Raw genomic sequence first — 12226 nt, 5'->3', positions numbered from 1 at the left:
CAGAACATTTAGTTCAACAACAATAAGTATGTTGTTGTCAAAACGTTTACGTTATCCAGTGCAACTAGCGTTACTTGCTACTTACTCGTAAAAATATTACTTTTCTAGCATTGTAGTATCAATGCAGTTTTATGTCATTGTTGCCACGATCACAAGGTTTCTCTGCTTTACGGCGGTAATCGAGCTCTCGAGCCTCAATGCTGCGTAGTTCCCATCATTATCACTAAGAAAACTGCTCGGTGTACTCAATTTCTGAATGCGATATGAAAAGAATAAGCAAGGTTATATGTTGTCGCGGTTTTTTTTTTCCATATATTTTTTACATGAAAATAGTTTGCATCATCGATAGCGATCATAATAATATTCATATTACCTCGCTTTGTCTGCGGTGACCTCAGTGCCTTCATGTTGCGACTGTCATTAAAATTATATTTTAACCAAAGATAGATATAACTCCGTAATAGATGGATACAGTCTAAGGAAAAAAAGTGCCTCGAAAATCAAGAAAATTTGATTCTCGTTCAGAGGGCGCTACTTTGGCCTACTGTCGTATAGATGGCGTTGACGGTTTCGTTTGTTATTTAACAATTTTAACGCATATCAGTGAAAGAACATGGGTCAAAATCATAAAAATAATTAATGCAAATAAAAAAAATCATTAATCCATATTTAAATACATTATCAATATTTTTTTAACATGCAGATACGTCTGCGAGCGATACTCCAAATTTTATATTAAAACCAATATATATATATATATATATATATATATTTTATATTAATTATTTTATTTTATATTTTGCCGGAAGTGTAACTTTTTCCATTTTTTCCTTTAATATAAAATTTAAATACATTTTATCGTATTTTTATAAATCTTCATTTTTAGTTTTAAAGTGTGTCGACAGATGGCAGTGAATTTACTGTGGTTACAAAATTTACTATGACAGTACCGCTCTAGTATAAGTTACTCTATGATTTTAACGAATGCTTAAACACAACACACCTACTTATTTTATTCAATAAAAACGATAATTAGCTAGGTGGATGGTTATTGAATAGTAATAAATAATTGTTAGCCAATGTCGCACTCGCACCGCCCCTCGCAGTACGACCTCAAACTGTTCAACTTCATTGTCGTAAGGTTAATATTACCATAAGTTGTCGTTTCAAAAACAGTTGTATAAATAAAACCGGACAAGTGCGGGTCGGACTCGCCCAGCGAGTGTTCCGTACTTTTTTGTATTTGTTGTTATAGCGGCAACAGAAATACATCATCTGTGAAAATTTCAACTGTCTAGCTATCACGGTTTATGAGATACAGCCTGGTGACAGACGGACAGAGGAGTCTTAGTAATAGGGTCCCGTTTTTACCCTTTGGGTACGGAACCCTAAAAATAATAGTTTTATTTTATAATTAGCAGTATAATTGAGTCGTACACACCAAAAACCGCCTACAGTTCAGACTTGAACCTAAATTAAGGGCATTTGCTACCGATATTCTTAACGTTCGTGAAGAGAATAGGTAGTCTAAGAACAAATTAAATTATTTCCTATGAAAATATTTTAATTTGTGGTTTGTGTGTGGTGGAGAATAGGTAGGTACACAAATTAGAGCCTAAAACTGTGTATGAATACTATGAACCATGTCTGACATTTATCTACCTATACATACTTGGCATGACCGTCGGGGTCAAATTGTGCTAGGGAAGAGCACAGTCGAGACAGAATGTTTTATGAATGAGCCGGTTTAATGCAAACATTGAACGCGAGAAAAACGGGCGGCAAACCTTCCTGTATCTAAATATATTTTCGAGGCTGCGCGTACGACGATCCTCTGAACTCGGCACATGCACAGCAGCAAGCCATTGTTCGCTGGAGGCTAGGGCACAGGTCACTTACCCGTTAGACCGAGCATGTAAGGGCGCGTGGCACTGCACTACGTACAACCAATGAACTGACCCAGCTGTTATCTCTTAACTGTCAAACTTTTCGTACAAATTAATTATAACGAACTATGATGAGGCTAATATACTGTTTGGAGCAAACTGCTCTAAAATTTCGTAATTACGTTACGTCTTATTGATAGTCCTATAGAGAGGCAAATTTTAAAGTTATGCGTGTGTAAAATATTAGCAAATTGGATTCCAGAGAGAAACATGAGCGGTTGTAGTGTTAAACAGTGCCGAATGCATCGGAATGGTGCAGCTCGTAGTGTTTCATAAATACAAGATCACCTAAGAGTGGTGCATGCTTCGTAATACGAGTCTAATGGAGGCAGTCCGTGCATGCATATAGGCAGTGTAAGCTGTGTTGTATGATTTTGCCACTTTATTACAATAAATGTACTTGGGCCTACAGTCGTGACCCCGATGACGCAAGTCAATTAAAACTACGCCTCGGTTTCCGTGTGGATACGTCTATCTGTAAGGCGCGTGTCGTCGCAATCTCGCTTCGTGCTGTAATTCATGTCATTGTTCATGCACAGTTTGTGACTAATTGTCGATGAAAATTTGAACTCTTACGCTTTTTTGCGACGCGTGTTCCTCGATACCAGCCGACTGTTAATGTTAATTCAGCAACTAAGTATATAATAACTATAGGGTATTGTCCCGTAATGTTTTAACAGTAATCAAATTTATATTGTGGGTAAAACATCCATATAATAATATGTTTTCATTTTACATACAACATGAACTAGACTACTTACATGACGACAATTAAGTCGTCTGTTATATAACTTTACTATACGTTATATTGTAACTTGACTTCTTAAGGCATTTCTCAGACTATTGTCTTCTATACCTAAATAGAAAATAATATTCATTCATCAGGTATTAACTTACTCTTTCTAGATCGTTGCTAACTGTGTCGATGCTAAATCTGGAATAGCTTTGAAAAACTGCTTCGTTGTGACTGTTGTGAGATTGTTCATAGTAACTACCAGACAAGTCATCAGTTCCGCTAACTGCCGAATGACGGTGAAAACGGAGACCTATCGAATGAAAACTTCCAGCATTCATGGTACACATACAAGCACTGTTTTCACTGTCAGTTAAACTGTTAGCTTTAACTGTTGTCCGCGATAACTTTACTATTTACCTCCTTCTTAAGGCATTTCTAAGACTATTGTCTTCTATAAATAGAGATTAATATTCATTCATTAGGTATTAACTTACTTTTCCTAGATAGCTGCTAACCCGCGACAGTCACGACTCGACTGTGTCGATGTTAAATCTGGAATAGCTTCAAAAAACTGCTTCGTTGTTGTGAGATTGTTCATAGTAACTAACAGGCAAGTCATTAGTTCCGCTAACTGCCGAATGACTATGAAAACGGAGACCTGTTGAACAAAAACTTCCAGCTTTCATGGTACACATACAAGCACTGTTTTCACTGTCAGTTAAACTGTTAGCTTTAACTGTTGTCTGTGACCCGCATAACAAAGAAGATTGCGTTCAAGCAACTCTCCGGAAGCCCTATTTACGTGTTGTGTTATCATGTTGTCAAATTTAGTAGATTTACTTATGTATTGTGTCTGCCGTCTGAGACAATACATGTTTGTTCATTTTGTGATAATTGTTGTTGCTATCAGTACATATTGTGTGTCATTAATAATAATTATGCCTAAGTAGTAACCTAAGAAGTTAAATTTAATGAATAATGAAGAGATAATAATAAAAAAAAACTTAATTACTCTACTAAAGAAAAGTTCATAAAACAAACAAAGACAGGACTTAAATGAGTAGGTAAGAACAGGCGAACCTATCGCTATAAAGCGATCTCTTATTGTTAGTACCTAGATATTAATTGGCTAGTCGTTGCGTGTACGTCCCTTAGATCATCTATAAGTATGTTAAACAAGCTGTTAAACGACGTGCACTCTTTGTATACTTAAATTTTGTCCCACAGGTACACGACTCAAACGTCGTTGGCTTTGGCATATCCAGCAACGGAAAGTTTATTATGTCATGTTCCTCGAAAACTGACATGGTAATTTGGGATTTGAAAGGCCAGAAACTAGACACACTCGACACTTATTTAATGAGTACATACTCTGCCAAAATATCTCCATGCGGACGTTTCGTGGTCGCCACGGGACAAGTAACGGATATCAAAGTCATGGAAGTCTGCTTCACAAAGAACGGGGAGTACAAGCAAGTGACAAAGGCATACGATCTCACCGGCCACTCGTCGGGCATATACGAGGTTGCCTTCGACGTTGATACTTCGCACGTCGCCACCATATCGAAGGATGGCACGTGGAAACTATATCATACAAAGAGTGAGTACATAACTTGAACTGCGTAGTTACTTATCGAATGCAATTTACGTGTATATAATATATGGACGTGAGGATAACGGATGACGACATCGTGTGTCAGCCCGAAGACGTTGTTCCCCGGTGAATGAGTATGAATGTTTAGTGGGACATTAATGATATATATTGGTCGATTATAAATACGTCGCGGGTCAGCCTCACGCGGATACTCAACCGGTCCGCGACGTACAATCTTACTGAGTGGAAACTAATACAAACGCTTAAGGAAATCTTTATGTTATCTATACATATACTCGTAATAATCGCTTATGTTACGTGTCTCTGGCGTGTATGGCCAATGCGCTAAAGCGGTCAAGTATTAGTGGGTGTAGTCACGAAGATTTTAACAATACAGCTGTGTGCAATATAATAGCAGTCAATTGGAAAATGAAAACTAGGGGAAAAACTATAAGTCTATAACTTTAGATCAATTATATTGGATCTTTTTTTATAATTCTTCTGCATTACTTGACATTGTTTCAAAATTAACTGTAACATTTAATTAAATAAAATTGGAAGTATTTAAAAAAATATCATGAAAATCGTCTTTTTCCTACGAAAAAAATACAATTGTGTACTTACTATAATTGTAATTTAGTATCTTGCCTATTATTTCTAATAAAAGCTTTACATCTAAACTCATGTCATCCAGAAAAGAATATTTTTTTCGATAAGACGATCTTCGTTTCAGACTTCTCAGAGTGTACTAGTATAGTCCATCATTCGGACTTTGTTGTTGATTCTTGACCGATTTTTGAATATAAATAAATAAAACTCGCCAAAGAACTTTGAAAATTGTGACTGGGCTCGGGCATTTTAGGCACTCTCGTAGTTACCTCACCTGCAATAATATCTTGCACAACGAAACGTGCAAAAATATCTGATATGACACAATTTGTAGTCATAAGAGCACGTTACATTTTTTTACCGCTTCGTTGGCCAGCATTTGTACTGTATAATTTTAGGTGACTGTATTTGTATATAGTTGGTGTCTAAAATATTTAGATAGGTACACTTTGCCTTAATAACTACAATAGTACAACATATCTTGGACGTCGACCTTTTAAGTACCTACTTTATTTTTTATAGCCGCATTTAATCAATCTGATGCAATAGCCCGATTGCAAAAGTGACTCGAGTCTGACAAATAAAGTCAACAAAAGTAATTGATGCTAATTTACATTGGAAAAGCGAGTTCAATAACACCTCGACCGCTATTTAAAATAGCCATTAATAACACCACTTGTGTCTATACTACGTGTCCAACTGCTGGGTGGCAGATCTCTTCTTATCATATAAGTATGAGCTATGCTACAGAGTATGAGTATGAGATTTAATACAGTTTAATGTGGTTGGCAACGGTCAACTGTTTTTATAGAAGGTGCCAGAATAGATTCCCGCTGTTTCTAGTTCAATTTAATGGGATTTCGCTTAAAGGGGACTTGCTATCCTAGATCCGAAACATAAAAAAAAAGAACAAACTATTGATTGGTTAAATAATTTTACGGTTTAGTCTCACTTGTTTTAGTCACTCGCGCGATATGTTTCGAAGAGCCTAGGTCTCCTTTCTCAAGCACTAACAGTCGTGTATCGCGTACTCTTGAGAAAGGAGTCCTAGGCTCTCCGAAACATGTCGCGCGAGTGACTAAAACAAGTGTCTAAACCGTAAAATTATTTAATGTTAGTATGTCTCACAACAGTTTAAATTCGACTATTGATTGGTCAGTTTAAATTCGACGATGACCGTATGATTGACTGGGAAACCTATAATGGCGCCATCTGTAAAAAGCGTTGACTGGCCAAACCCATGCAACCAACAGTACCTGAAGCTATCAATATTATCACACTAAGGAATCGCGATTACCAATGATATGGACCAATGTATGCCAACGTAATTAGCCTTGCTTGTGTATATTGGATACCTAATTATCTACTGTACCTAAAGGTTTTCTACATTGAATTTTCCGGTTTAAGCATAGTAGAGTAAACTAAACTAATGAAGACACAATGTTTGTCTAAGCGATTTCAGATAATTCTAGTTCGCCTTGACCAAGCCCTGAGCTCAGTAAACATATTACTTACATACCTTAGTTCCGTTTAGAATATTCAATGGAAATGTACATAGGATTCTACAGATGTGTTAGAACAACATGCGTGGGATCTTCATACGAAAAAAACGATGCGTACAAATCATGCTACATTGAACATTGTCATTCATACTGAACGGTTTTTACTATGGTACAACCCAGAAATAAACAAAAAATCAGCTGTTCTACACAAAACTTTAACCAAACTTTAACAGGTAGTCGTGCTCGGCCGAAATGTCTCGAACAGCTGATCTTTTTTGCTACGTCATGGTCGGATTCATAATAAAAGGCGAGGCATTTCAAATGGCCCTGCATGTCTGTGTTGCTGACCAATCTTTGCCGAATTTGAAAGTTCTTTATCTATTCCTCTAGCACCAGAGAAGTCCTGTCTACTTTGTAGTATCTAAATATGAAGTTATGTGTACGGTCACAGACTTCAATTGTTGATTCATCTAAGGTTCAAGCTAATTTGGTTTGGTTGTCAATACTAACTGTATGAAATGCCCAATGTGAAGTAAACTCTATATGGCTCAACAATTAAAGTCAGTGACTGTAAAAGGGTGATAGTTCAAATTCTTAATTTGTGCCGATTTGTCTTTAGCTATGTAGTTTAAACAGTAAACGATATACAGTTAAGTGTGTACAAATTTATGGCACTTTGTCCGTGTCGATATTAAGGCAATACCTTGACTGTACAAAACTAATTTTCGTGTTACAGTAAACTACGCCATTGGCGAGGGTCCCCACGTGCTAGAAACGGGCCGGTACACGCAGACGGCGAACCCACCGTGCATCGCGCTGTCGCCCAACGCCGAAGTGCTGGCCGTATCCGTCGACGGCTCGGTCGAATTCTACGACACGTACACCGGCCAGCTGTACGACACCGTGGAGAACGTTTACACTGCGGGTATGTGCACTACACACAACACGCATGCAGGTGCCATTAAGACATTTGCTAGTGTTGAAAAAAAAACGCTTAAATTTCAGCCGTACTTTAGAAACACAACACACTTTAGGCTTTGTTTACAAAGGAATAAGTTAGCGACGTTAGCGAAGTTAGCGACGGTTAAAGTTTTTGGATGACTTTCACTTTTCATAATCGTAACGCGTAACCACATGGCCAAAATAATCTTTGACAAATGAGTGCGTTGTTCATCACCTTCTTCTTCAGCTAGCGATAGCTTTTATAAGTTTATAACATAACTATTTGGGCGTACGGCTCGCGAAATCGTATCTGTCTTTCCATATCTAACAGTTACACACTTGCCATAAGGTACATTTTGATAAAAGCGACTTGTGTAATTTGATTGCAGACCCTGCTGATCCAATTATCATGCGATTCACACGAAGTATAAATCTAGGTGAACTTGATTATGATGATCATTTTGATTGCCATGCGGAAAAACTACTATCTAATCACTAATATTAAATCCGGCAAGTAGAGGGGTTTAATGCATATTATCTGTGACGGAGTTTATTGTCAACTGCTATTTTAACACCTGGTTTTAGGGTTCCGTAGTCAAATACCCTTTCCTTACATTTATAGTTTCGCCATGTCCATCTGTCTGTCTATCCGTCCGCGGCTTTGCTCCGTGATCGATGGTGCTTACTTACACGTAAAGTGGGAATGATTTTTTCGCTTTAACCCTATGGTGTGGGGTGTCGTTCGATAGGTATTTCAAAACGAATAGAGGTTTTCATAAACTATTTTTTGATATAGTGAATATTGTCGGAAAGTGTTGAACCATCATTTTTCCTAAAAATTTAAAGTGAAAGTAAAGCTTAATAAGGACTTTCAATGAAAACTATAGCGAACATGATCGGTTAAACCATTTTTGAATTATCACAAAAAGTATTCCCTTCTTAGTAAAAAGACGTAGAAAGCGAAGGTGGAATACACTATCGACCTGGAATAAGCTTTATGTACACAATACACGATACTTACTAATAGGATAGCCACCGTTCAAGGCAGCCTATTGCGACAGAAGGGTAGCTACAGGACCCTACAATAAGCATGGTCCGAGCCCGACGTGCTCTTGGCCGGTTTTTATTTATGTAATAGTAAGCGTTTTAAGGTTGTCATTAAAGCAATTGCTGTTGGGGTTGGCAGTGTATCAAATAGGTACAGAGGATCAAAGGAATACAAAGCCAGAATCGTATGCCTCACTAAAACAAGTACATAGTTTTACAAGAGGTAGTTATGTTATAGGTACTTATAAGACCGAGACGTCCGAGGCCCTGATAAATTACACTTTGTATTCACATTATCAGTCTTTATTATTTGCAGCTTACTGTATGTTTGCTGTATTTTAGCGTGATCTTTCCGGTCTTAAGGCAACCATTAACAAAGCCTCGTATGTTTTGTACAAACACGTAAATGTGATGGCGTAAACGGCCGTGACCACATGGCCCTCGGTTTGTACCAATATTTACCAGCAAACCGACGGATTACCTTATTAAGGTTTTTCGACAATCGGAAACTTCTCAAGAAATCAATTTATTGCAACGAGCATCAAGCCGAAATGTTGCAATTTTTGCCGGATTTAAAGTCTTATTATAATAAGACGTTTTAATAACTAGGTAAACAGGTAGGTAGGTAGGTAAATAGGTAGGGTAGGTAAGGGAAAATGTTACAAACATCGACTATGTCATTGTCTTTTTAAGATTTAAATACTTACTATAAAACAAAACTACGGGATAATCCGCATAGTTCGTCTTCAGCTTGGCTTTAGAGTTTAAACTATGACGCACCACTACAACAAATAAAGGAAGCTTGCGAACAGTTTGCGAGCCAAGGATATTTCCCATTTCAGGCTAAATCATACTATATGCACTAAATAGCATGGCTTCGGCTTCCCACGCAAATACGTGCGCGCACACGTCGGCTGTAATATTTGCATTCGTATATCAAATGACACATCGCTTGGGACGCGTGCCTTACACTTAGGTTACTGTGTGACTTCTGAGGGCCTACCGCTTAAATATGTAAGGGCGATAGAGACGCAGATAACGAAATTTCGATTTTCGTTTTTCGCGGTAGGCCCTTAGACAAGGTCGGCATTGAAGCCGGAGCAGTGCCACTTTGCATTCGCTACTCTTCCCCCTTTACCTTTTGGCATATTTCAGTAAAATTAACTTTTTTGACCGTTAGGTGCAATCACACGAGCGTTACATATACGCGCATAATCATTTTTAGGTACGAGAATTCCCAGTGTAACAAAAATCGTCAAATCAAAGCTTTGTGATCTCAAATCATCTATTCTCTCTTCTCTATCTCTATTATTCTACCTTCCTACTCAAGAATACGACTATGATATCGACTGTCTACTGGTGCAACCTACTTCATTAAGTCAATTATTTAATCATCACTTGGTATAAAATCGATAACAAGACTAACTATTGCTAGTTATTTCAGTTCATCGATTCTATACAATAATATCGGATAAAATGGTTCGTTTCCTGTTGCATCTGCAAAGTAGTTTTACTACATATACATAAATATACATTGTAAAGTAGAATCCAACTAAACAACCGGCCATAATAGCTAAGTTTTTGTTGATGCCAGATACCAAAACAGCCGTAATTGTTATTATACTTATGAATAATATAAAAAAGTTGATTGAATATGTTAATATTCACGATTTATTTTAAGACTGGTATTGAAAAAAAAAACTAAATGACCTAGTTTTCACATTGAAGTTGTTAATCAGGTTCATTTTCATTGTACAGTCTCAAACACAAGCAATCTTGGTGTATATTAGTGTAATGAGAAAATATCTACGCCCTCGAAAATATGACATCTGTTATGTTTCAGACAGCTAGGGAGAGTTTTGGCAACAACTCTTTACAAAGACTTATCAAAATGTATCAACTAGGTACCTATATTATAAATAAGCGTGATGGAGATCTTAAAAGTGTTAAAAATCGAAACCTGTAATTGAAGCCAATGTCACATAAAACCTATGTAAATTTTTACTAATGCAGAGTCAATTTTATTTAATTAGTCTTTTGTACTCAATCGACACGAAATGGATAAAGTATACAATAAATTTTTATTTCCTTATATTTCATCTATAAGTAGGGCCCTCCACGTTAACCTCTTATATAATTGCGATAGTGTGTAAGTGTTAGTTTCAACTAATGAAATACAGCAAAAATGTTGTATTTAAAGGAATCGATGTAAAATTATTTTACAAAACAATTAAAGCTCCGAATTAGCATACGTTTAGGTACGTTTAATTGCGCTTTGACTAGGTATGAAATAAAATTACATTTTAGGAGATATATTTGAGAAGCGTACCTAATTTGTATAAAGCGCAATAAATATTTTCCTCAAATCTAATGGAGCAAAGCTTGTCATGGTCATGGATCATCTCAAAGAGGCTTGTCTGAGGTCACAACTCGTATCTTTTATGTTGTGACGTAAGTAATTACGCAATAAAAAACGCTTGGCAAACTTTATAGGCATGAACATTAATATATTATATTTTATGGTTGATGTTATCTTGAATTTGGCTTCTAATTTGACGTATTATTTACTATTAATTTGGCTGATTTTGTTTACTTTGCGACGGCGAGCCGAGTTAGAAAATTAACTATTTTGAAAAGGGGTATGATGTTGCCAAAACCTGTTACAGTGAAAACGAGGTTGTGCAACGTTCGACTTTGTCACTAGTTCACGCTTTAGTCAAAAGTAGGTTAAGTGATTCAGGGGGCCGATTTTTGAATTTCGACCCCTCGATTTCTTTACTCGAAAATCGGTGGAAAACGGCGACGTGCTAATTTTTGAAATACGAGCGATAGAAATTGGGAATCTAGTAGTATTGATCACTAGTTTTCAATTCTATTAGTAGAATTTAAATGCCTAGTAGTGCACAGGTCTTCAAATTAAAAATTCATTGTGGTCAGTATTAAAATTATTCGTAATTTAATATGCAAGGCGGCACCTTTAAAGTACTACCTGGCACCTAGTGCCGGTTTTTCATTGATATTGAATCCAAATTGTTAAAGACCAAAAAGGAGCAGTTTAAAACAGGCATAGGATGTATCCTATGGAGTTCCTTAGAAAATTTAGAACAAATATGCTAAACCAAATCGAGGGCAAACGCATCCATTAAGGGCAGATCACGTTCAAGGTGGTCTGACACATCAAGAAAGTTTCTTCTTTCAAGTAGATGCAGCTCACATAGCCCTTGACCGTGTCATATGTAGCGACATTGCGATTGGTCACGACTTTTAGTCACGGCGCAACGACGAAAAAAGAAGAAATATTGATTTATTTCATTTCAAAATTATAAAATATTTACAATAAAAATCAAGTTGGATTCGACTTTAAAAACCGTTTACTAATTTTACCTTTAACTTTTTTTTATTAATTATTTTAGACGTTGAATATACATATTGTACATTTTTATTTATTTATTGTCACTTAGCAACTATATTTTTCCAGAGCATTTTATACCCAGATTTTCTTAACATTCATTTGTCTTATATTATATACCTACTTTTCTTCAAATTATTTTACAATTTTATTCACACAAGGACTACATACATATATGTTTTTTCCTTCTGGGTTTCTTCTTAAATTTTTATGGGACGGGGCCTGTGGTTGTTTTTAAGTAAAATTTTAAATTCCTATGATCTTGAATCTGCGTCATGTTATTGTAACCAATATGTATAATAAATGAACGCGTCACTGATTGTTTTGTTATTAGTGTAAGAGTGTATTTTTCTTGCATAAGAGTTAAAAAGAGAGTGGTCTCAAAACGGTCGTCTGTCTCGTCCATTCACCGAAGAAGTTACCATTTTTGGTTGAAGTGCC

The 12226-nt window shown here is 36.4% G+C and overlaps 1 protein-coding gene across 1 annotated transcript in view; it reads left to right on the top strand.

Moving 5' to 3' along the window:
* The window catches only part of LOC134746084 (transducin beta-like protein 2), an 87813-nt gene that overhangs the window by 67092 nt on the left and 8495 nt on the right, over positions 1-12226 (top strand). Inside the window, exons 4-5 of the mRNA XM_063680322.1 lie at positions 3910-4282; positions 7124-7312. Of these exons, the coding sequence (XP_063536392.1) occupies positions 3910-4282; positions 7124-7312 (562 nt within the window). The remainder of the gene's footprint in view (positions 1-3909; positions 4283-7123; positions 7313-12226) is intronic.

The sequence above is a fragment of the Cydia strobilella genome, chromosome 12 (assembly GCF_947568885.1).
Source record: "Cydia strobilella chromosome 12, ilCydStro3.1, whole genome shotgun sequence".
Taxonomy (NCBI): Eukaryota; Metazoa; Arthropoda; class Insecta; order Lepidoptera; family Tortricidae; genus Cydia; species Cydia strobilella.
Note: the sequence above shows the minus strand (reverse complement) of the source record. Positions and strands in the feature narration are given on the sequence as shown.